We start from the raw sequence: 26,551 nt of genomic DNA, 5'->3' as shown, positions 1-26,551 counted from the left end.
AATGAAGATAACAAAAATACTTCGTTATGGTTGCTCGCTTTCCCGTAAACATTCAGGGCGCGAAGAAGCTCACTCAACCGAACCGGGAGGGACCGGCATAAGTACGGGCCATTTCCATTCACAAATTTTCCTCGTGCAAATGAAGTCGCTTTCCACCCCTCGGTTTGCTTTCTTTTCATTCACAAGACCCATGGCCGGAACGAATGTTTAACATGCGCCTGTTCAACGACGAATAGTCACGCAAGAGATTTTTGTTTCTCCATTAGTGGAAAGCGGATTTACTTCGACCACATTAAATACAAATATCCAAAATAGTGCACGATATGTGAAAAATTTAGATGATAAATGAAACTGTACTTCTTTCCATGAGCACCTTTTTATTAATGCATGAAGCAAACGTATAGTTTTCTTCTCGAGCACTGATTGTGCGTATTTCGCAAAGGGTTTTGGACAACCGCAAGAGGTGCGTTTAAAAGTAGAAGCCGTCAAGCGTTGCACCGGAAACGGCGCTATGTGGCGGTGTTAGCCAAGCGAAACGAAGTGTCTTTGAGTTCTTCTCACTTCCTTTTGCCACTGAGAAACAAAAAAATTGCATTGTAGCGAATGCAATGCTCGTGGTTTTAAAGGCAAACAAGAAAGTCTGGTCGAATGTTTTATTTGATACAAGACACCTATTTTTGATTTGGTTTTTAATGCTATCCAGGTTCTTCTTAAGTGATTTCCATTTTTCAGCGACGGTCTAACAGATATTGCACGAAGAGCAGACAATCTAGGTTTAATATTCTACTCCCCGAAAAATAGAAACGTTAGATTGGAAGAAACATATAGCCTACGTTATATACGAACAGCACATGGGAACGAAACCGGTGGAAAACCCCGGGCCCCGTTTTCCTCCACCAATACCGCCACCAGCTCGCGATGATGTCATTGACGAGCGTCGGAGCGAGTTTTTTCTCCTTTCTCTTGACTGCTTGCTCGATTTTCATTCTATGGTAAATAAAGAATGAACACGAGTAGATTAAAAAAAAAAAATAGCAAGAAGAAAAACCCATCCACCCTTGAGAAAGACGCCGTATACCTTTTCCGCTGTGAACCACAACCACGTGCAAATAACGTAAAGTTTCGTTACGTTTCGTTGCGCGCCCTCCCTCAAACCCAAAATCCCTTCCTCCCACCCGGGACCGTCTGGCGGGGTGGAAGTCTTTAGCGGGTTCCATGAAGCATACCCTGAAGCTGGAGCAAATAGAACGGAAGAACGTGGTAAAACAGGTTACGTCACTGGTCTGACGTCAGCAGGAAAGCGCTCTGTCGCATTTACAATTCGTATTTATTTTTCGTTTTCTTTTTGGGTAGAATTTTTAATAAGAACCACGCCGAAAAGTTTCTAGCTGCGAGTGAGCGTAAGCCACTCTTTGTCGACGTCATAGTTGGGCACGAAATAGAAGGAGGATATATTTTTAAACATTTACGGCAAGATAAGACGTTGCCAAGTGTGAAAGTTTTGTAACTTTTTATGACGACCAACAAATAAATTGATCCCAAATTTGTACGGCATAACTGGAGAAAAAGAAGTTATGTTTTGAAAGACTTTTTTTGCTGGATAAATGCTGCGTGGTGGAGGACTTTCTAATAATATCCAATTAACAGGTTTTTTTAAAGTATAAATGAGAGTTGTGATTTAATTATAATTATAAATGATTATAAATGCACATGTTTTAACTTTTCTTGATGTTGCTACAGAAACTGTTCACCTTTATAAGCTTTTGTGCACGCAACCAACCAACAAGTACGCAGCCAGTTTTAATATTGTAAAGCACCATGCGTCCGCTCGAACGAAAAGTCAGTCTGGGACAAGCTTAGAAGTGGATGGTTAGATATTACAAATGAAAAATAAAATGTTATAATTGTTCCAAATATTTTTCGGTTCGGTTTTCTGGTTTGAATTTGTCCGAAAAGAAAAGCTTTATAGTGACCTGTTCAGTTGCAGCTGAAGACAGGTCGCTCAAGTTGTTTTTTTCTTACAACACTGTTCTGCGAATTAAGGACCAATAATTGCACAGAGGCAAACAAAACAAAACCTTATGGCAAATCAAATCCAAAGCCATCGGTGCGTTGGACGGCTCCCGCCGACCCAAAAGGCCCAAAATCACTACAACCCTATTCGTGTGCGTGTGTACGTGTGTGAGTGGGAGTGTTTTTGTTGCCTGGCAGGCTCATAATAATTTTCGGAAAATTGAGCACCATCGAAACTCCCACGGTTTCGCCCGGACACACGCACGCCAACACACAATTGGCTGTCGCTTTGAAAGTTCCCCTCTCCTTCCCGTGTTCCGCCCTTTTTCTTTTATGGTAGATTTTTTATGCTCATGGAAAACGAGCATCGGGAGGATAGCGGGGAGCGGGACGACTACACGGTTGAATGGATATCCCGACGGAGGAAGGTGCGGGTGGGTGGGTGGGCGCGTGTGTTTTTCTCCTCCATTTTCTGTCAAAACGCCTCCGCAATGACGAGAGGATGATAACGTTGGCAGCGGCACGGATCGCCACCCCTCGAAGGATCAGCCCGATTTGGATTTCGAGTGGCGGAAAATAAACCACACACCGAGGGGGTAGCATGCCCTGGGAGGTTTGGTGGGAGGGAGGGAAGGGTGTAGCACAAAGTTCACCTTCGTACGCCAACGCGTTGCGAAGCGGCGGCATGGTCCGGACGCCCACGCGCCATTCGGAAAATGGTCGCCCCAAAACAGTGGCAGAAAGCAGAAGCTACTCTAGCAAACATCACCGTGCGGATGGGTGGTGGTGGGTAGAAGGGATGGGAGGCACTCGGTCGGTTGGAGAAAAAACCCCTAGCTTTGCACACCCACTCACACACACACACACACACTCAGATTAGGAGCTACCGGGCGCCTCCATCCAGGACACGTGGCGTGCAGAGTGAAACGGGGCAATGGTCCGGCAACGGACGCAGCCAGCGACGGGGCCGAAGCAGCTGAATGGTGATTTTATCCATCGCTATCATCATCATCATCATCATCATGATCATCGCATCCGGCGGTGGTTTTCCATCAAAATCCCGATACCCACGCCGTACGGCGCGCAGTCGCAGAGCGGAAAACCTCGCGCAGCCGGGAAAGTGAAAGCTCGTCGGCGCCAAAAAAATATGCGAGACAGAGAAAGGCAAACGAGAGATCCGTTTTTTCCACTCTCTTGGGAGGCAGAAAGAGACACGCACGCCAAACAATGTGTTGTTTTCCCTAAGCTTCTTGTTCGTTCGAGTAGCCATAACATTTCAAGAGCAGCCTATATTATAAGTCCTTCCAAAGCCATCCAAAGCCGAAGGTAGGGTTTCCAGTGGCTCCTTCCCTGTGGTTCCATGCACGACGCTCGATGTGGTTTTTCAGTTTTATGAATGAATATTCCACGGCAGGACAAAGAAACCATTCTTCCATGAGAAGTTTGATACGATAAACAAGTAAAATACATCGGTTTCTGTCCGACAATATGTATATTTCGTGACATACAGTGAAATTACTCACACCATGATGTGATCCAGCAGTAATACTAACATTATTTAAACCGTTACCATTAATTTGCCAAAATATTGATTTTTCTTTTGATGTCCTTCAAACTGTTTGGACTGTCAAATAGTTAATTAAAAGGCTTTGTTGTGACAGTCAATCTAATACTAGCTTGACGCCCCGGCGACGCTCGGTTGATTTATGTTTCTACGCTTTCACCCCCTTTCCGACAAAACTGAAACATTTCCACAGGTATGATTTTCTTCTTTTTTTTTGCTTAATAATTACATTGTAGCATGTTTAAAATGATTGCCATTTCGTTGGTTCCCTCGTGCTGTATTGACTTTGTTGCATAACATTTGATGACTACACCTTGACATATGCCACTGTCATCGGATTACAGTTGTGGCCAACAATGCATACATACGTAGACTGAGATTTAATATTGTTTAAATCGTGAATGGGTCTAAAATGTTGATTAATATTAACGAAAACCCCAAAATTGTTAGAAACAATTATTGTTTAAAGGAAAAATGAAGAAAACTGTTTAAAAATATCGAAAGCTATAGACAGACAATCTTTGGATTTTGCGACACAAATAACGATTTTGGGCATTTTTATGAAGTGCTGTTTTCTTGCCAAGAAAAGTAGAAAATGATTTTTTTTTGTTTGGATTAGTAAAACTGAGTTTCAATTGTGAAATTTAGATAATTTTATTAAAAAAGAGTGTAAACAGTTAAATCTTCAACACCATCTGCAGTGGTTAAACTTAATTTGTGGAAAGTTTCAGAAGCTAAGGTGCAACTCCATACAAGAAAAGACTAAAATATAAAGTAGATGTCTTTAATTTTTTGTCCAAGACTTCCAGTTCTGAATTTCATTTACCAAAACATATTGTGTACGTAAATTTGACGTAACTTTGCAAAATTCATTATAACTGTTCATTCAAGAACTAAAACTTCCATGGCCAAACGGCATTTGAAAGACAAACTTTTTCAAATAACGTGTCAGTTTTGTTTTTTTTTTAGGACAAACAGTTCAGTAAAGGATCGTAAGGAATTTTAAGTACAAGCTAGAAATTCTATCACAAAAAAAAAATCAAATTTTATAGTGAATTTCTATTCAAAACCGCTAACGGTCGTTCATCAAACCTGAGTAACATAACTCTAAATGGCTGTGCCAAACAGAACGCCGACACACACTGTAAAAAATTTGAATGTTAAACTAAATTTGGCAAATTTTTCATGACCTTTTGGAGGAATCTTTCAGACTAATGGTTAGCCGTTCTTACACCTACATAACGCTGTTTATCGTAAAAGGGTATAGTATAGCTTTCGGCCAAAAGAAAAGAAATAAATGCAACTAATTTTTTGATACCTGCGATGCTCAAGCATCAGGAGGATTTTGTTTTTCCAAAGTTGGAACAGTTTCTAACAGGTTGTTGTTTCTTAGGATGAATCAGGCATTAAAGAAAAGCCTCACCGCACAGCATTTCAGAACTTTTCCACGATTTCTCAGCTCTTCTTAGTCGAAAAAAAAACAATGCAGCGAGACATAACGACGCGTAGGTCGCTTCTCAATCGGTAGCAGTTGACGTCGGAGTTCCCAGGTCAACCTTTGGCTGGGTTTCCACATCGTGCGTTGGCGTGGGCAGCAGGACTTTCTTCTTTCATCGTGCATGCGTAGCCTCATGCGTGGGCCCTACTAAAGCACGCCGCCGTCATTTTAGGTTCTTGAGTGAAATTATTTTCGGCCCCCGGCGAGGGTAAGCGGGTGGAAGGCGCTTTTTCGGCGGAATTATCATCACTCAACAACTTCGGCTGCGGCATATCTCGCCCTGACGTAGGTCCTTTTCGGATCAGTGGCGGATAGATTTCCCTCTTTGTTTGAGAAGCTTCTGCGAAAGAAGCGGAATCTATCGGAAACATAATATTGATTTTGCATGCACGTACTTCTGTTGATTCTACCGTTGCGAACGCTGTTTAACGTTGTCAAATTATATTTATCAATTCCACTGTCCCAACATCGAGCGTGGGATCGACGTGGTTATTTATAGTCAGTATCGTTTATCATCACACCGGTAGCGGATCTGCTTCCACGCTTACGGGCTTCCTAGCAGGCGCCATCGAAGTAACTCGAAGTGCTTCACAGAAATATGAGTTGGTTGAACACACTTCGCAAACGGTTGCGGAGCGACATTATGCAAAAACCCACCCAACATCGGAAATAAAAGCACAACCAAGGTTTAATTAAATTCTCGAAGCCTTCGTCCATTGCTTTCGAGAGAAAATTTTGGCAAGACCCCAAAAAAAAAAAACCCGACGCTAAAATTATTGCCACGCGCCAATGGTTAAGAAGCTGCCAGGTCGGTTGGAAAAGCAAAATAAAATAGGTGCACAACACAAGGTATTTCTTTGAAAGTTTTGAAGGCACCAGAGATGGGTTTCCAGGAAGTCGAAGCAAGGATCGTGTTTGCTGTGGAAGCAGGTTGTGTGCGTGCGTGCGTTCGTGCGTCAAAAATTCCATCCATCTTAAACATAACCGGAACCTGCCTGGGGAAAAGCCCATCGGTTACCAGGAGTTAGGCAGAGGACAGCGGAAATAGGTATGTTAGTTACACTATCTGGGTTTGTATACATTTTTCAGATTCAACAGAATATAGAAAAAACTAAAAATGAAGCATATAAAAATGTTTTTGATGTATTGCTTTATCCTCACCAAACCAAATAAAGCTAGACAAGGTAAGACATAAACCATTTCGGCGCGTTTTTGAAGCAGCTCACATTACACAACCCCATTCGAAAGCGGCCGAGAAAGAGGAGAAAATCACACGCAGTATGCAAAGCAAAACCTGGAGCATGAATGAGACCTTTTCAATGTCATGCAAAAAGAGGCGAAATCAAAGGAAAAGAACAAAAAACTTAACAGTGCGTAAACCAGTTTTCAAGAGAATGTGTGGAGAACGGGTGGAAGAAAGCTGAAGCTGAAATGAATTGTCGAAGAGGCATTCGGAGACAACGGCGACGGGAAAAGAAGGATGAGGCTTTCTCATGTTCTCCACCTTTCTTCTTTGGTCCGCTTTCCCGATCAACCATTTTTCTTTATCGTCGATCGTGTTGCTAATTGTTTGGCCCCTCCGCTGAAACTGTCATCCGGACCGGAAGTGGATGGAAACTGGAAGACACTTTGGGTACGCGGTTATGTTGTGTGCATGTCATTAATGCAAGTGGCGAAGAGCAGTCCCGCGGGGAACATTCCCGTATGAACGTAACGTCGTTTTGTTTTTGCTTCTCACCTGGGAAAGAAAGAAAACACCACAGCGAAACCTTTTCCTTCGCCAAGCTCACCGTCTTCGGTGGCGAAGGACAGAAACAGCGAACGTCGTGAAGATGCTGATTTCTTCGCCCAACCCATCACCCAGTACCGCCGTGGTGGGAACGCCAGCAGCAAACGGAAACGACCACAACCATATGATTTAGCGATCATTTCTCCGATCGTTGGGATTTCGGCTTCCTCTCGTTGTGTAAGGCGCGTTTTTTTTGTTCATCACTCCGGTCCCTTTATTTGTTATGTAGCTCAAGCGAACAAATTTTCGGTGACGGAAGCGTGTCATTAAAAAGCAACGAAACAAGAAAAAACATAAACCTTAGCGTAAAAAAACCCGCATCGATCGGGGTCTTTTTTCGATTCCCATGCTCGGAAACATTTGACATAAATTAAATTCAAACAAATATCCGCCCTAGCAATTGTTTAATATTTTTAATGTGTAAATATCGAACCGAGTGGCCACTTTAAAGGGAACACTGAAAATCATAAGCATAATTCGGTACTGACCGAACGCACGGACATACTCGTTCAAGAAATCAAATCATCTGATTCAAAGCATTTTACCATCAAACGGAAAACGACGGGGCTCGCAGCCGAAACCGAAAATTGCTTCCTATATAAACAATCCCATTTTCAATCGGGAAATCTAAGAAGGGAGAAAAATAAGAAACGTTTCAAACACGTGTGCTCCAGCGGCAACGGAGATCGGACCGACGAAGGAAGACGCCAAACCGGCCGAACACGGGAGATAAATGACCGACCTTGGGAGGAAAATCTTTTCCTCGCATTGAAATACAAACAGAAAACATGGCCGTATGGGGCGGGGATGCCAAGGGAGGGAATGCGAAGCAAAGCAAAGAAGAAAAAACGTTTGGAATTGAAACGCCAACATGTGTGTGAGTAAACTTTCTCCCTACTCAACCGTCGCCCATCGCTTCCAGGGCTACATTAACCTTTTTTACGACCTTTGAGATTCCTTCTTGATCGTCTGTTTGTTTAAGGAAAAAATATACTCCATTTCGGGTCTCGTTGTTCGTATCCACGATTGATTGGATTGGAGAGTGTAAACCGATACTGACGCGATGACAGATGACAGCAGTTTGTGATCGAACTGAACTGTAAACGTCAAAGGGGCGTCAGTTAAAACAATGGCGCTGATCCTTTCGGTTTAATTGAATTCGAATTGCATCAATTAAAACCAAACGATGAACCGACACCGAAACAACACGCCACGATACATGGCCCGGGGAACAAAACAACGTGTCAAACGCCCATCATCCATAATCTCAGGCCTCATCACGATCGCTTCGGACTCACTCGCTACAGGCTTCCTCGGATTCATTCATTCTCACTCGCACTCGTTTGCTGTGTTTATTTTTTTCTGTTTTTGGCTCCAATGACGTAATGCGAATTGGAATAAGTATTAATCAACCGTTCAGCATGCGAAAGCAAACCCCCAACCCTCTCGCAACGGACGTTCCGTGTGCGTGATTCTACGAAGGTTCGCACACGCAGCGTTGGGAACGCCCGTACTACATCGGCGATGACGTTTGGTTCCCTGTGTGCGGCCGTGCGTTCATGTGGAGCGCGCGACGGTTGATGGACGCGTGACGGAAACGCTGCATCCGGGCACCGGAAAATGGATTCGAGCGTCCGCAAACGAAACCGAGAAACGATCGTTTTCTTTCCATTTCGCGCTTGGTCGGCGCAGCGACACGTGGAGAAGGTCAAAGATAAAAGTGGTTTCCACTGTTGTTTATTTCCAAATGCCAAACATTCGCTGGCCGAAATAATGCTCAGAAAGTAGGATGGTTAAGGACGATTGTTGAAGGAATATTGAATTCAAAAAAATAAATTACATTAAAATCACAATAATAATTATCATTGAATATGAAACATCAACTTAAATTAAAATGGAATGTTTCTGGTGTTGTTTTATATTTAAATAATTTGTGTTGGGCAGGCTCATTTTAATATACTCAGCAGTATCTTTGTGCAACACTTGTAATGACGTCCTTGATCAAATTATAATTAAAATATGATCCAACCAATTCATCAGATACCCTAAGATATGTAATTCGATTAGAAGGAACTTTCTAAAACTGTTTTCTTTTTAAAGTGAACATAAAATTTGATTTTTTTATGTATCGTAAGTTCTAAGCTGGTAAACTCTCTCTGGGTAGATTGCGTAGTATTTTTCTTATAGTCCTGTACATATATCTTAGACAATTACCTTGTGCAAGTTCTGACTGTACTACAAAATCATCACACATTCTGCAGTACAAACAAGCATAAGGTTGAAGAAACATACTAGCTAGGGCGACAAGAAAAACAATCTTCCCGTCGACCAACGCACACGGGGATAAGAAATCAACGTCAGAACGAACGAAGCCGATCTCGGAGGCTGCGATTCCGATCGACGTTGTAAAGCACCACACCACCAAGCAGTTTTCAACGGCGCGGTTCCGTTTGACAACGCATGTTTTTCCCTCTCGATCTCTCGATCCGCCCTTGCGACACACAACGCACAAAAGACGTTGGAAGAAGCGTCAACGAACGCCTACGTAAGTGTGGCCGCACACCTTCGCGCTGGTCGCGTTCTGCTCGCGAGAATCAATGTAAGGCACACACACAGGCACATAGACAAAGACCAACCCAAAAGGGACCGCGACGCGATCGTCATCGCGGACCGTCATCATCATTGCGATCAGCGTTCATATAGCAGCAAGTAGTATAGGTTGGCTATATGGTTTTTGATGGCTGGCCGTCTGTGTGAGGCGGCATAAGGACGGGCAGGAGAAGGTCTGCCGACCGAAGCCAAATCAATAGACCCGACGTGGGGAACCGAGGGAAGGGTGTGTGGTTTTCCGTTTTCATCGAACCGTGTGTAACTGTGTGTGCGCGAGCGCGGACTTTATCTCGTCGTCCGCGACCACGACCAACCGACACTCTGCCGCCGATCCGCGGCATTTGATGTCGCGTTCGTATCCGGCGATGCTTCATTCATCGTTTCCCGTGAGGCGCTCCGCCGACGCCTGTCAGTGACTGCCTTTGATTTCCGATGCCTCAAACCAGCAAACCCCAACAGCAACAAGAGATCGTGAGACGCGCGATCGGTGTGAGATCATTTCCAGGTTTCTCACAGCGGATGGCGAGGACGCTTGGTCATCCGTTGGACGAACGGCTATTCAAAACGCGACTAAGGCAACGCCAACGGTATGACTAACAATCAGTTCCAGTCCAGCGCTAGCTCACACACCAGTGCCAGGGTTCGCGTGTTTGACAAACGTTTAGTTGTACTGTGGCGGTTGCGCATGCGTTCAACGTTGCGGTACCCCCCAAAGGTGATAGAAGGCACATCGGTGGGAACACCGCGCGTGCACACACACACACACAGGCCAAGCTCCACACGGGGATACCTCTCCTCCAAATCCAACAAACACACCGCTCGCGTTCACTTCTGGCTTCTGGCAGCAGCGGGGTTCGGTGGGTTCTCGAATGGTGTCCGCGAGGATTTCAGTGTGTCGAATTTCATTCATGTTTTTGCTACCCACCATCCATATCGTTGGATTCCCTTGCCTTCCGACACCGACGCGCACGCAGTTGTCACCATTCGAAACCGTTTAATTTACGTTTCCAGCGGTCGAAAATGGTCGCGACCCATCGACATTTCGAAGCACCTCACACACGTCGGGAGAAAGATGGTTTATAAACCGTCATCTTGGCACGATATTGGGTTTGTTTTGTTGTTTGTCCGCCATTTCCCCCAGGCGGCCCACACACGGCTCGAAGACGACCACGCACTCTTAACGGGGAGCATAGAAATGTAAACGGTCCCCGAGCATTGAGCATAAATCGGAACCGTTTTCGAAGTTCGTTATGACCAGGCGTAAATAAAAAAAAATGATTATTCCCACCACATTTTCTTCGAAAAAACTACAACGTGACGATGGTTTGAATTACGAAATCTACAATTTCACAAATTAAAGGTTAAACAAGATTCACATATTTTAATTTTATTGCATCCGCTTAATAGCCGATAAACGGGGTGGATGAATTCGTCCAAATAAAAAAAAAAGGCGAAACGAAACCACGAAACAAGACAACGGTCTGAATGAATGGACGAAAAATGGCCAACAAGCGCAACTTCGCTGGTGAAAACGCAAACCATCGATTAAACATTTTGATAAGAGAGGCGCGTCCGGTCCCTCGAGGGCCTACGTGACGTCAACGATGGCGGATCCCGGCCGAGACACGGCGAGCCGGTGACTTTGCGGAAATTTAAAATACATACATTCTCACCGTGAGAATTATACCGAGCGACTCCAGCAAGGTTTCGTTTTACACTTCCCGACGGATGATGTACACACAAAAATTGCATCGTCGGGAAGCCGAGACGTCAACAGAAGAAAAACCGCACGTATAATCACTGCTATCGGGAGACCATTTCGCTTATCAATGATACGTACCGGGTGGAGTAGCTTTTTTTATGGATCGGCCGTTGCATTCGACCGGGTGGTCTATAAATACTGGGCACGAAACGAGTGCACTTGGAAAAGTACAGCTCTACTGCATCAATTTCATTTTATCACCTTTCTTCTGTGTGCGCTCTGATATTTATCACCATTCTTCCGGAGCTGATAACACGCGGACACAAAACATACAGATAACCATAACACAAGCACACGGGAAATGGACCATTCGTGTGGCTATATCTATATGGATTAATCATCTGTGTGTAAAGAACGCTTCCGGTTCTGCGGGTAACGGAAGTCAATAAAAAAAAACAAAACAAAAACCGGAAACACTGGCTCACAGTATGTCCTCTTGTCCTACAAGTGGCCGGAAATTGATCAATCTTGACATTCCTATCACGTTGAAAGCTATCATCATATTTTGGTGCGCGGACGACAACGACAACGTTTATCTAAAACGGTTGTTGGTTCGAAATGCTAACACCTGTTGTCGTGCGCAGATTGTTCCGTTAAGTTATAATAAATGTAATATCTTTAATTTTACTTGATTTGCATTCAGGTTATTCATATTTTTGTTCCAAACTGAACACGGCGACTCAGCGTCCCCTCGAAAGGAGCATTCCGGTGCCCACACGATCGACCGGACGAGTTGACTAAAACGGCGTAATCCTACCGCCTCGTTGAACGGAAATTGTGATCACTGCGCGTTTGAGGCAGTGGTGGCACATTCCGAGACTGACCTCATTCAATAGAGCGGTGTGTGTGTGTGTGGAACTTGAAGCCGTGTCTACCACCTGCTGCCCACGGGAAGAGGGTAGCGGTCACCGGTTAACGTTAGCATTTACGGTAGAGGTAGGATGATTGTAAATACCAAACCTGGAACTATGGTAATACCGAAGACGGACTGAGATGTGTGGGGGGGGGGGGGGGGGGGAGAGATCGAAAAGTATTTTGTAACTAACTAGGGTGTAAAAGTCTTTCAAAGTTGGTCCGGGATTCGATCCGGAGGTTATCGTGTCGGTATTTTACCTGTACCTGCTGCATCATGCAACGGATCACTCTTATCGACGAAAAAACTAGCTTTTATGCGAGAAAAGCAACTTGTCGTACAGAACAGAAAGTAAATTCTTCAAATCATAGGGTAAAAATTCCATTTTTGGCTACATCGATCGTGTAACGATGAACTTGGTAATGTAGATTGACTATTCAAGCATGGACAATCTTTTGAGTTTATTAGATGTTTTTTACTAAAAATTTAGCATGTTCCAAACACACATTTTGATGCAATATCTTTTAGATTTTCAAATTAAATAATTATAATAATAAGTTTGATCAAATGTCAGTCGAAACCAGATTTCCTTGTATCATTTTTGGCCACTCTTTACATCAATAAAAACGTTATTTTTCGAGCTCCAAAAATTCAATAACGTTTTGATAATGTTTAACCAAACTTAAGGCCAACTTCCCATCCCTTGCCGTATCCCTTTTTCGTAAACCCAAAGTAATTTAATAAGTTAGTAATTTAAACTGGGACCGTTTGTAACGCTCACGCAGAAGTGGAAATGTATCCGTAACTTGTGCCGAGTTTCGAAAAAATATGGTCGTTTAGTTTTTTCTTAACGCACCGTAACAAACTTCCGTTCAGACGTTGATGCTTTGACCGCTAGGAAATTATTTTTTACGGGCGTTTCTCGTGTTCGTGTTCTTCATTGTTTCAAAACGCTCAATTCATACAAAGGCGAGCGAAGACAAAAAAAAATTAATCGACGGCGACGGAGCCTATATTGTAGGCCGCGACCGTAGTGTCTTTCCTCCCTCCGCTGGCCCGCTGTCTTGGCTCGTTTCTCCTGGGTTGCAATATCGCGTAAACGATCATTTTTTTATGCTGTTTTGTGTGAATATACCGGTTTGCCGCGTACCTCTGGGTACCGGGGATGGTCAGGTAAAACAACGATGGTAGGCAACTCGATGACAGGATGGGGTTGAAGGCGCCCCCCCTCACCTGTCCGCCTTTCCACCGCTTTACCTATTTCACGGAAGGCCGTTTTGAATATTTATGAATGACTTATTATGTCTCTACGTACTCTGGGCTCTGCTTATATATGCACACCAAGCTGACATGGGGCGCACGGGTTGGGAGGATGTTTGGCTGAGCCCTGTGTGTTGTAACCGCCACCCGGCTGGTGGCCGGGCCGAAGATTCCCACCACCGCCAACCGAACATCCCACTCCGTCCTTTTTGGCCAAACAACCCCACGGAAATACACGCGTGATGTTTCTCTTTCTTGTACGACTTGTGCGACCCCACTTTCCATCCGCCGATCAACCTGACTCCGTGCGTCCTAGGACGTATTGTCTTTAGACCGCCTTCCGTCCCTCCTTCCGATAATTTTTCCATGCTAGTGAAAGAACTCGTAACGCTCCACGGCCTCACGAAAGGGGCCGCCGGAATGAATGGGGGAATGTATGAATGAAAATATGAAAAGAAACGAACGAAAATGGCGCACATTCTTCGCGCATAAATTGGTGGTGGCACAAAACAAAATTACAAAGCAAAGAAAAACGAGAAGACAGCAGCACGGAATTAAAACTCACGATAAACGGGGAAAGGGTCAAAAGGTTTTCCCCCCGGGGCGTGCGGTGCCGGATCGGTACCGGTGCCACCACCATTGATGGTCAACTGCAAGTACGGAGAGCCCTCAAGGGATTGCTTAAAGATTTGAAACCCGGAGACATTGGCCACAAACAATGCCTTAGCAAAGACAAAACAAACTTAAGCAAAAGAAACTCTGCTCATTTTTTTCTTTCCCTCTTCTCCCACTCTATCGGTACAGAAACGTTAGAGCAAACGGCAAACATTGCCAAGCAGCAGCAGTTCAAACAGGCGACCTTCTCCTTCGATTGTTTCTTGGGAGTGGATGGGGGAGCCGACGAAAAGGGGGGCCCGAGGGTGCATGAATGGAAGTAGCGAAACGGCGAACGTTCGAAGCACCGACGTATGAATGAAACGGAACACGAACGGAGTGCATGAATGAATGAAATCATCTGGTGGCGTTGGGAAGAGGCCAGAGCGTTTGCGTAAAACTAAATTCGCCAAGGGGTTTTGCTAGCGACAGTGAAAAACTTTTATAAGCACACGCCTCGAATGGAATGGTGGTAGAGTTTTGGAAAGTTTCATTTGTAAGTTACTTTGAAGCTAGATTACGTGATATTTTTGAATGTTTTGTTTGTGATTTATAAAAAGTTTACTTAAAAATTACACATCGAATGAAGTGGTTCTAATAAAATATCGGTGATCGGTTGTTTTCCAAGAAAATCTATACGCAATTGAAAATAACAAACTTGAATACTGTTTGTACGTTTAAATGAATATTTAAAATAATTTACTTCGCACGCATTTCGTGATAGGCGAAGAAAAACTGAAACCGATTGAAACTGTGAAAAGAAATCCGAATGAAACTGCAACCAGCGGGAAATATTCGGATTGGGTATGGGCCAATAAATTGTCAAGGCAGGAACAGGAAAACAGGGGAAAAAAAAACTAAAATAAAAACCCCTCCCATTGCCTCCTTCCGGCGTAACATTAGACGGACGGTTCCGGAACGGAAATGGAAAACGTCCCGTCGTCTTGTCTTTCTGCGTTCGTGCGTTGCCAGCATTATTGGGCATCCAAATCCACCTCTTTCCTTCCGTTTGCTTCTTCTTTTTTTCTGTTGCTTCTTCGTCTCCGCGCGCCTTTCCGTCTTTAGATGCATAACGTTACGGAATCGGAAACGCCACGACGCAAGAGCCGACGAGAATTCTTTGCCCCGCGTGAGCGCTTTTGGTCCGTGCCATCCGTTCGATGGTGGTGGAAGGAAGGCGGAGAAACCGAAGAGGAGGCCATCAGAAACCATAAAGTCATCGTCTTCGTCACCGAGCGTCCGTTCAGGGCATTAATCGTTTACATGGTACCCGCGATGGGCCACAAACGCGAGTGCACACATTTAGAAACGCAGACCGTCCAAAGACTTCCTTCGTTTAGTGGTCTCGTTTTATCGAGCCAACCCTTGCATGCATTCCGTTGAAATGCTGAAACTTTCAGAAAATTCAGAATTTAGTCAGAAGACTAACGATGTTTTTCAACAAATCATACAATTTCTCAAGTAAAATATTTCTTAATAATCGAATTTTTAAGAACATAAAATTATAAACATCATCTTTGAATTATAAATATTCCGATTCGGTATCCACCATCGCCCCATTTGGACATATATATTGGCGCAACAATTAGCAAACCGTTGTAATGGCAGTTACCGAACCGAGCGGAAACCGCTTCCGCTTTCCGTTTCCGTTGCAACTAAATGCAACACGACGAACGGTGACTAATCCTTCCGCTCTTATGCCAACTGATGTTCGGAGGTTTATAGTCTAATACATTTCTACACTCACGTGGATCAAATAGTATCCACAACCCCTTTATTGAGAGGTCGGTTTCCCGCTTACCCCATCCGAATGGGTCACAGCGGAAACCCAGATGGTACGCATGATTCATGATCGACAACGATGTGCTAACGATTTCCATTGAAATGACGATCGAGAGCATGCGATGGCGTATGCTCGCTGTCGTGGGCGAGGGTTAATTATTCAATAGAATAACTTGGATTTAAAATGTAATTAAACGGATGATTCTGCTGCATTTTGTCACGATGTAAATTTACGACAATGAAGAATTTTTATAGAAATACTCTTCAAATGCAACATTCCGCATTATTTAAATACATTTAGGTTTGAATAGTTTTGAAAAACAATCCTTGAATTTGATTTGTCGTATACTCAAACCGATTGAATAACGATTTAAAAAGATTTAAAAAAATACATGTTACAATTACCCTGCCTTTTTAACGACATTCAGTGCTCTTTTCAATATAAGATAATTCCATATTTTTTCAATTACTGGTTACAATCCTCCCATTAGAATTAGATTTGTCCATCGCGGACAAGTAGCTCCTTTGAATCCCATAAGCAATACCAAACAAAACTAACCTTCCAGACACACGACGCGGCAGCCATCTTGCTTGAGCTTCCGATGCAGCACGTTAATTGTGGTGTCGTTACCCGCCCCACCGGACGACAGCGACGGGGCGAGGGAGATTCCACCCCCGCCGGAACATCCGGTCGTGCCGGCACCGAGCACCAGCTCGTCGCATCCACCGCCGACCGGCTCGTTGCTGTTGTTGTACAGCACGAACGTGCTCTCCTTGTAGCAGGACAGGATGCGCTCCTTCAGATCGCGGCACTTGATCGTGGACGTGATGTCGATCTTGCCGGCCGCGAACCGGCGCAGCATGATGGACGGTATCGAAAAGTTGACCGCCGTCCGGATGTGGCTTTCCGTGTACTCGTTCGAGCTGCGGCAGTCCAGTATTATGAAGTGTTTCTGCGACTTGCGCAGCGCCGCGTGCAGCTGCTCGCTGGTTATCATCTCGATATCGTGATCCGGCATCTCGCTAAACCCCCGTAAGCGTCCCGTACGTGGTGTGCTCGTGTGTTTGTGTGTGTGTTTTTTTTACCGGGGGGAGGTTGTGATTAAGTTAACAATTAACTATGGTACCGTCGGATTTCCGGTCACTTTTCGCGCACCCCTCGCTCTCGATCGATCGATGCGCTCTGTCACTTTTGGCACTTGTTTGTTTACCTGCCCCTGGCGCGTGGTCGGCTTCAATCGTCCATATATATGACACCTCACCTCAGTGGAAGATCGGAAAGGGCATCGCTTCCATTCACCTTCACTCACTTTTCAATAACACACAGACACACACTTTGGTTCACAATCAAACGTGAGCAGGAGTAGATCACACTTTGGCGAACGATGCAACTCAAATGCAAGCTGCAGTATTCTGCTCGGTTACGATCGTGTGCATCGCCACGTTAAGCGCCCTCAATGTAACATTGAATCAGTAATCTAAAACGAGATAGGAACGGAGGGTGGGGGGATAGAATAAATAGATTAGAAAAACATGAATGAAATTGACAGTCGAACGATAGATGACGTCACACAGCCACCCTTGCAATCGATTAACTCCAATCGAACCCCATTCAATAAAGAGCTTGTAGAGAGACTCACTCGACGAAGAAAAAATAAAATCATCATTCCTTCAACGCGGCCGTTTGTAATGAGGAACTCTTTCTTTCCTCCTCCTCCTCGAAATCGTAGTGGATGACGATCGATAAAGAACGTGATCGTGACGATAGGTTTCTTTTCCCTTCCCTTTTTTTCTTCTCTTCGTCACCACCATGGCGGACGGCACGCTGGAGGCTGGAGTCGCAATGATCTCACAATCTCCACATCATCTCCCGCGATTCGAGCCTCTCGCTCAGCACACAGCATCTCATTCATTCTCATTCTACACTCGCTCCAATATGCGATCGTCGAGGCGATCGTGGAGGAAGGAGCGCAGTATGAGGCAGGCGATGATGACGACCGTCGACGATGATGATGATGATGATGCACTCGCGCAGTGGCGAGCAACAAAAAGAAGAGAAAACAAGAACAGTGAGAAATCAGCGCACAAACGAGAAAAAAACGGAAACCAGGAGTGTATTTCATTCGATTCGTTCGTGTTCACGTTTGCAACAATTGTACAAAATTGTTTTCAATTCATCGCTTCCTTCTCGGTTCCCTCTCTGTGCCACTTTCCTTCCAAATTGCATCAGAACCGACGAAACGTACGGAAAGAAACCCTTCGGTGTGGTTTAAGCACGATGCCATTTAAAATGAAAAAGAAAACCCCCACACAACTGGAGTAGGAAGATGAGATTGAAGCCACACTTTCTCTGCGTAAACGGATTACTAAGCAAAGCGGCACGCTGCACGCAGTCGATTCTCTTTGTTCGATGGCGGTGTTTGGAACTGTTCAATTCAAATATTATTTAGTTATCATTGTGTGATCGGCCACGAAAAAGGGCTCCGTGCTACCAGGAATGCCTTAAAGCCCTATTTTTCCGTTTGCTTGGCTCTGTCGAGTTCACACCTTTTTTTTACTTCTCCCCCGCAGCCTCCCACAGCACCACATTTTTGAACGCCGTCCGCGAGAAGTCATTCAATAGTTGCGGACTGCTGGAGAAGCAAAAGGGTTTCCCTTTACGAACTGCTTTGCTCCACCATTCATATGCGCACGTACACAGAGAAAGCGTTTTGTTGCTGTTAGAGCAATGCGAACCGGAACCTCTGCAACGACGACGACGGCGGTGTTGAAAAACCTTATTTTTTCTCCATGCGGAACATTACTGGAATGCTGAATGGCGAAGGAAGCGGACGGCGTTCTACACAGTTTTGCTGCACACAGGAGACCATCTTCGCTTACCTACTGGAGAAGCACACACGGGATGTGTGTCGATGTGCCTAGAACTTGAATGAGACGGGTGTGTTTCGTACGGACCCCGAACGCGCCTTGATTGATGTCTTTCATGCGATCAATCCTCCCGGGAACGGGGAACTTACACGGAAATTCGATTGCACACTCGGAACACCCTTTGGCACGGACACAAAGCGCACGATTTTTGGTTGAAACGACACGGCGGAATATGGAACAGCAGCAAAACCACTGAAAAATAGCTAAACTCTATCTGAAGCAGCTTGTTGTATGTCAGCTTCGAGCAGACGTGAAGACAACGCGTTAAACACGCGAACGACGCGGTGCCTACTGCGACGAGTATACGTAAAACGAACGGACAGAGTTTTATGACCGGTTCGATGACCTTGAACTACCGATTCAATCACCGTCAAACGAACATTCGAATCGGTAAATACCGCTTAGCTGTAACCAATCAGGGCTGTGCGTTGAATGTGGTAGTCACTCACACACACCCAATTGATGCGCACACAGCGACACCAAGCCACCAACACTATGAAAAAACGATAGTTCAACAATGCAAACTGCAGTGTGTTTGTGTGTTGTGAACCGATTCAAACACAAACACAATGTACGTTTAGTGCACGTTACACATACACAATCTAAGGAAACGCGCTTCACTTTTGACAGTTCGTAGTTGAACTGCCTGGAGCAAATTGTCCGTTGAGCTGTCAGTTTCTGGTCAGTGCATGGGCGGGATGAATTAAAATTTGCGAAAACTGTTGTTCCATTGGGAATTTAAATGCTTAATCCAGATACGTTCACGGGCAGAGGATCAGAAACTCGGATACAAGAAGACGTACACACCAGGAACCCACACCTACGTCACGATCGTAAGGATTCACCAGGCGCGGCGTTTCTAGTGTGGTAGTGATAACAAATCGGCGGAAGGACATGTTGCACAGGCAACAACTGCCGATGCGCGATGGAAAGCACAACCAATAACACCCAACTGTAGATCCTAGAAGGCTTCTCGTCGTTCCAAGGAATGATGCAAAATGCGACCTTCTATCGACGCATAAAAGAAAGTACAATTTGGCTTTCCGTTACTTTAGCTTGACTTGTTTTTCGTTTTGTTCTAGCGTACAACCTTGAATGTTAAACTTTAACTTTAATACTCTGTAAGGGAACCTTCTTCAGAGCTCTAACTCGACAAAATGCCACCCTCTCTTTGTTTTTTCAGCACAAACATTCTTCGACACCTCCACCAGGGTTTGGAGCAGACACGAGGCCTAAAACCCTAACGCGACGGAGCGTTTTCGTATCCTTCGAAATTGGATTGCGTAAATCCTTTTTCTTGGAACAGCCTCCAGACAGCCAAGAGCGCTGCCGTCCTACTAGCAGAATTCTGCGTGCAATCCGGCGAAGGCATGTGCTTTCGCTGAAAGCGAGGGATGGGCTGTTATAGAACGAGCAACGGCAGCAGTGGCAGTGGGGGCCGAAAAAAGGATAATGACTTTGGTATGGCCGTCAGCAAGACGCCTTTGAGGCCGCCTACGACGTGCCCACGCAATCGTCGGGTACATGCGTAAGCATTGATGACGCCTGAACCAAGTGGGAGTTGTTCTTGAAGGTACCATTCTTTCCTCCAAAAACAGGGCGTTTGCATTGCATCCAAACCGTTTCGTCCAGTGAATGGTTGGTAATGTTCTGACGATGATGTTCCATGGAAATACGAACCGTGGTTTATTGTTTTAAAAAACATGCGTTTAATAAATTGCAATGTACCATCCTCCAAATGGAACAACAAAACCAATTAATTCAAATAAGGTTAACTTTGCGTTTTGCCAACACATGCCATTTGCACAATATGCAACGAGGACGTGTGCAACCAGCCAATAGCAACGGCCTTGACGAGCGGCAACGTTTGACTTGGACACACTTTAAACACACGGAAGTCCGTCTGAAAGAGATACATTGTACCGAGGAAGGAACTGGCTGGGCATGGCCGCTGATACCAGCTTGTTTATATCATTACACAATCGCAGGGCCTCCACCCAGGGATGCGGTTTAGAATTACTCAACCCAATGCTCTTCCGGAACGATGGATCACCTTGCACACTTCCAGGAAGTCAAGGACAATTCTTCACTCCACAAACTGGCACACAAATGTTCAAATGAGGTTGGTTCACTGTTGATGCGTGGCTCTACTCGCGCGGACCGTAAAACGAATCACAAAGTCACACTAAGCAGCAGCGGTCCTTGGCGACACCACCTGAGACTGACGAAGCTGATGGCTGTTGAGCTGGTGTTTTCGGAGCTGGCTACTGGGATGCATCGTACACGACTAACGACGGGGGAATCAAGAAAATAATCAGGGAGCGCCTTTCGTCTATTATTTTCCCACTTGTTCCCTCCGTTCCGAACCGAACACCACAGGCCATAGTAGGCTTCGGAGAATACATTCACGAAAATCTTAACGCAATCCTCCCGGCTCCGCAGCAGCAGTGTTTAATGAAAATCGGGGAAAATGGGTGCAGGAAAATGGGAGCGAAAGAAACAGACTGACCGGAGCGCAAGCGAACGAAAGAGAAGAGAAATGAGCAGGTCCCATTGTGTAATTATTTCCGAACGCTGAAGCAGTCCATCCCGAAGGGTTTTTGTCACGCTCACACGCCTATTTTCTGTTTCGCCTGTCACTTGTCTGGTACACATGCGCCAAGTGTCCTTGAAGGACGTACCGGAATGGCACAGTCGGAATCGCAAACATTCCTTCGCACGCAGAACGACCAGGATCCCCGTGCAAACTCACACAGCAAACGTTCTATGATCCCAGGAGAATGGCAGCGCCAGCGGTTTGACAGCGGCTAAAGGATCCTTGTAGGATCGGTAAGCGGTACCGATGAGCGTGTGTGTGTGTGCAGTTGAACACCAAGCAGTGGTGGTAGTGGTTGTGCACCGTCAGCCAATTCATCCAAAATTCGTTCAATAATATTCGACCCGTTTTGTCCTCGGTGCGCTAGTGTTGGTGGGTGTATAGAATAGCATGGGAAGGCGAAGGTGAGGAGAACTGTTGTGCTGTACAGGCGCAGATGCGAACTCGCTCGAACCCCGCCGCACGAGACCTTGAAGGACGATTTTTTCCATTCCGAACGCTACCCTATGCATCCGCGGGTTTGCTGTGATGGCTATTCTTCAGCGCCAAGCAGGGAGAGCATGTGCGAGTGAGCAAGATAGATTGCCCTAGTCAGGACTGCTGGGGTCCTGCTCGGTGTCGCGCGAATCTTCGGGCCTCGGGACAGATTCATTCATGGAAACGGCCGTTGCCAGCCAGACTGTCGCAGTGGAGGCGCAGGCAATCGTTGCAAAACGGAAGAGAACGGACGCACGGAGCGAAGATCCGGTTGGGAGGGGGTTGCGCTAACAGAGAACGGAGGAGGAATGAAGGGTTGTTATTGCAGCAGACAGCGTGCATCCTTTCGCCTTCTCCCCCCGGAGGATATCTCCCAGTGGGCCCGTGGGCCAAGGACGTCGTGGCACACACAATGCGGATTGCCCAGTTCTTCCCAAAAACCCCTACATGTATGCAATCACGGTCAAACCGCATGCGTGCAGTTCGGTGCAGCTCCAACGAGCCACTTGTAATGGGCGTTTGATTCGACGATTGTTTTACCCACAGGCAGGACTGCGCCCTCACTCCTTCCCCCTTTCCCCTTGTTCATCCGTAGTTTACTGATTGATTGATGGAATAATGTCTGAATGGGACAGGAAAAAACGAGCACGCAGTGGATCGAAAGGACGAGGGTGACGGGAGCGACTGGGCGATATAGGAGCCATCCTGTCTGGCATCGTGACATCGTGGGGGTGCAAACACGTTCGGCAGCTGCAAAATCCTGGCTGCCGCCCGGGGAAAACTTTGCCCAACGTAGGCGAGCGGCGACCCGGACGCTAATTGGATTGGAAAAAGTTGCTAGTTTTCCTTCTCGGCGCCACCTTCGAGCCGCTCCAGTCTGTTTGGAAAAGTGGTTCGTTGTTGAAAGTTTAATTGAACTCCCACATGGAGGAAGTGGTTAACCGGGAGGAGCTGAAAAGAAAATGGGGATGTTTTAATGAATGAATCTGACGTACATGTTTGGCTTAAACCGTAGTATAAGCGCTACTGACGTCTCATGGATTAATTAACATTCTGCCATTCCACACAACCGGATATGGTTGGTGTGGAAAGGAATGTAATCGTGAGGTTTTTTTCTTCTTCCAGAAATTTAATATTTTAAAGCGAATTTGTTTACATGACGCAAAGCTTGGTTGATATCAATAAAGCATTTAAAGCAGGAAAGAATGGGGTGTTTCTCAAATTGGAGCAAACTTACCCGTAATCGTAATTAGTTTAGTAGTCCTCTTCTTGTGAATGTCTCATCTGAACCCAAGGGTGTTGAAATTCACGACAAGCACACCTGCGCTTATGAAAGTTGATCCAACCTCGAGAATGCAAACCAAATATGGGTAACTATGGCAGAAGGAAAAACTCATCTCCAAAGGTGCCCGACAATAAATACCCCTCTAGGGCTGGCTAGATGTGTTGCAGGCAAATAAATGTCAACCTATTTCGAACCACGCACCCACTTGCGTATACTATGGCCCACCATTTTCAAAAGTCAATGGGAAATGTTGGACGGCACCTGGTTTGCTTTCCACCAATCTGCGTCGATCTTCGTCCGGAAGCAGATACCGGTCTCCCCTTGTTCTCGGGATCAGGTGTTGTTTCCCCAGCGTCTCCGTTACACGTGAGAAACAAGTGCATCCGCCGGCTGGACCGTGTGCAGCCAATCGTGCCGACCGAAAGTACGGGCTCCACGGTACACGTCTCTTCTTCCCTGTCCGACGGACAGAAAAGACCAACCTGGCCAGAGGGGGAAACACTAGAATCACGGAGTAAAACGATGCCACAAAGCTTCTCGAGGCACAACAGTGCGATCCTCCGTGCGGATCGTTCCATGCGAACGCAATACACATTGCGGTAGACCTTCCAAATTCGAGGGAGAAAGATAGAGAAAATGAAGCAGGAGGTGTGGTGTGTGAGGATAGGTAATCTGATCCTTCCGAGTGTGTGACTGTTTCCACACGCTGGCCTGTGCGCTGGTTTGTGGGGTTGTTTCTACCTTAGCCGTGGCCTCCAGGAGGAGGCTTACCCGCGCGATATCTCATTGCGACAGGAGTGACGACGAGATGGACGAACGAATGGCAGTGTGGATGAAAGGTTATCTGCCAAAGCTCCCTCCACGGTGATCCACATTCGTACACGCCGGAGGCATTCCTTTGCGTAATAATTCCGACATCTCAATGTAGCGAGCAACCGGCGCAGGAACACTGGATACCTCCGTGCTCGGTTGTATGATCGGGCATCGGGCAAACGGTTACGGCGCTCGCTCGGTTTCCCCACGTCGATCGTATCGGGTATCGGCTGGGCCGAAACCGACCGACGAACCGCTCTTTCCTCGTTTGCTGACGTGCCACAGGAAAGGGTGGGTTTTGTTCTAGATTTGTCACCTGTAGCTGAAACCACACGGCCGGCTAACCGCTAGCCAGCGGTTGATTTAAACCGTTCACTTGCTCGCCAACAGAGCGCAGTCAGTGTTTGGCCACCGGCGGGCACAAGTGCGTACGGAACCGCCCACTTTGGCTAGGATACCGTTCAATTAAACCCCATTTGTGTGTACGTAGTGAGAATAGCAAACATAATTAGAGTTGGATTCTTGCTGGCCCTCGTGTGTCCTGCTCTTGATACGACGTGTTACGATCATGTTGATTATAAGTGTTTTTTTATTATGCGGAAACTCAGATATTGTGTGTGTATTCAAAGGAAGTCGCATTGCGAAGCTGATATAGTGGTGATCAATATCAATATAGATATGGTTTTTCGTTCTCTGGAAAATAGGTATTTAATATAATCTCCAACAAATAGTAAACTGAGGGAGAGAACTTAAAATTAGACATATAGCAAACTTTACAAAAACAAGATCCCGAAGAACAGCGAGGTACAGCGTACCATTTATATATTCTTTGTACTTACAAGTGTCGCGTTTACTATGAGCTTCTTGAATTTCCCGATGTTGATCTACAATTGTTCGAAAAAGGAAAAGGATTTTTTGAAAGTATAATCCTTTATATTCTATTAATATTCCTAATTGGTTTGCACTAAAACCGAGTTATTCTACAGTTCTACAAAGAAATTTGTCTCTGCTGGTTGAAATGCATTAAAAAGGTGTTCAAAATTAAAAAAAGGAGAAACAGAAAACAAATGAATCGAACATCTCACACGTATTTGCCGTTAGTGTACACTTTACTTTATCACAAAAATATTTATCATCGTTTTTTGTTTTCATTATTAATGCTACAAAACACAACGTTAGATCGAGCGCGCATTTCACGCCAATCATCACTCACTGTATTGTAATGTTTCAATGTCCTGCGCCCATCCTTTGTTTCCCCTGCGCGAATCTGATTCTCTACGCAATTTGTTTATCTCGTCGTGTATCAAATGTTTAAAAACCGATTGCGCAGTGGCTTCCGAATTTCATTGCGTGACTTGCACGTCATATCCTTACAATCTAGAGTTAAAAAAACAGGGTTTCGGTTTTCCTGGTACCGTTCACATAAACGCTACAGAATCTCTTCACTGCCGTGTGATAGCAGTGGGTGAATCTCTTTAAAATAGTTTTATAAAATTTTGATTTTGTTTGCTGCGATCCATTGCGGTTGTTTTGTGCACCTCTTTCCAGGCACGTTCTCCCTTGTTCGCTTCACGCGGGTTAAAATAATGATCATTAAAAGAAAAGAATTAGGATAAGCTTTTTCAGCCCTCGCTCTCTTTTATCACCCTCCTCCACCATTCTCCTACTTGGATTCTCAACATCGTACAACTGTACGCTACTTTTACACTCTTTAACAACAATTACAAACTACAATCCCTCGGCGCACCGTGTGCGCCGGGTTCTTCTCTGCTGCTTAATTGCCTAAATATTTCTTAGAGAAAAAATAAACTGTATCAAAGATCAAAGGAAAAACGGCTATGCGTTACATTATCAGATAAAAAAAAATTATATTTTTATATGGACGAAGATAAATCTTAGCTTGAAGCTTTGCGCGGCACAGAAGCTTCCTAGTTAGTAGTTATTTATTCCCCGTGCACCACCATCGTCTCGGGCACTGGCTTCCAATCGGTGTTTAGATGGCATTTGAAATCTTTTCTAGCACCATTCGAAATCAGTACCCGAAGGTGACCGACGCCGAGGGGAGCCAACGTCACCACGGATTGGGGCTATCGAAGCCGACTCCTCGCTCGATCGGGCGGACGGGCGGCGGGTGTGGGGGGAAGTTTTGGAGATCGTGTATCGTGATATAATATCTTACACGTCCTAAGCGCGTCGCGTGGTAGGACGATCCGTCTCGCCATGGCGGCACCCGCACTTTGCGTACGGGACCAAGTTTTGGTTGAGACATTTATTTTTGTTTTATAAAAAAGCAATTGTGTAGCTTAATCTCGAAAAAGAACTTTTTTTATCACCCGGAACGGTAAGCATTATGCATATAAGATTTACAAACAAACAAAAAAGGGAAAAAACAAAACTTTCATTTAACGTATGGAGACTGCAGCTAGGGACGATACGATACTATTGGGAAGTTTACGCTATGCTTTGAAAAATAACCTACCACTACTTGGCCGGTTTCACGTTTCACACACTTGAGAGGAACAGTTTGCTTTTGATTTCGATTTTCACTCGAGGGTGATCTTCTTTTGCCTTGGCGTCGTTGTAACGGCCAAGGTACCCAGGTGTTTGATTGCACCCGTAGTGGTTCTTTAAGTTAAAAATCTTTGCTAGAACATTCAAAGCTTGCCG

The 26,551-nt window shown here is 45.3% G+C and overlaps 1 protein-coding gene across 2 annotated transcripts in view; it reads right to left on the bottom strand.

Annotated features, from left to right (window-relative positions):
• LOC131259093 (dual specificity protein phosphatase Mpk3) overlaps nt 1-18,943 on the bottom strand; it is a 36,133-nt gene extending 17,190 nt beyond the window's left edge. The window contains exons 1-2 of one of the 2 annotated variants that reach the window (XM_058260513.1): nt 18,803-18,943; nt 16,345-17,263 (exon numbers count right to left, since the gene is read on the bottom strand). In XM_058260513.1, coding sequence (XP_058116496.1) covers nt 16,345-16,804 — 460 coding nt within the window. In that variant the 5' untranslated portion in view covers nt 16,805-17,263; nt 18,803-18,943. Of the gene's footprint in view, nt 1-16,344; nt 17,264-18,665 lie in introns of both variants that reach the window. The other variant, XM_058260512.1, reaches the window with a different exon arrangement.
• Nucleotides 18,944-26,551: the final 7,608 nt, after the last annotated feature.

This window comes from Anopheles coustani, chromosome 3 (genome assembly GCF_943734705.1).
Source record: "Anopheles coustani chromosome 3, idAnoCousDA_361_x.2, whole genome shotgun sequence".
In the NCBI taxonomy this organism is placed as follows: Eukaryota; Metazoa; Arthropoda; class Insecta; order Diptera; family Culicidae; genus Anopheles; species Anopheles coustani.
The sequence above is the reverse complement of the archived record's forward strand: the minus strand, read 5'-3'. Positions and strand labels throughout refer to the sequence as shown.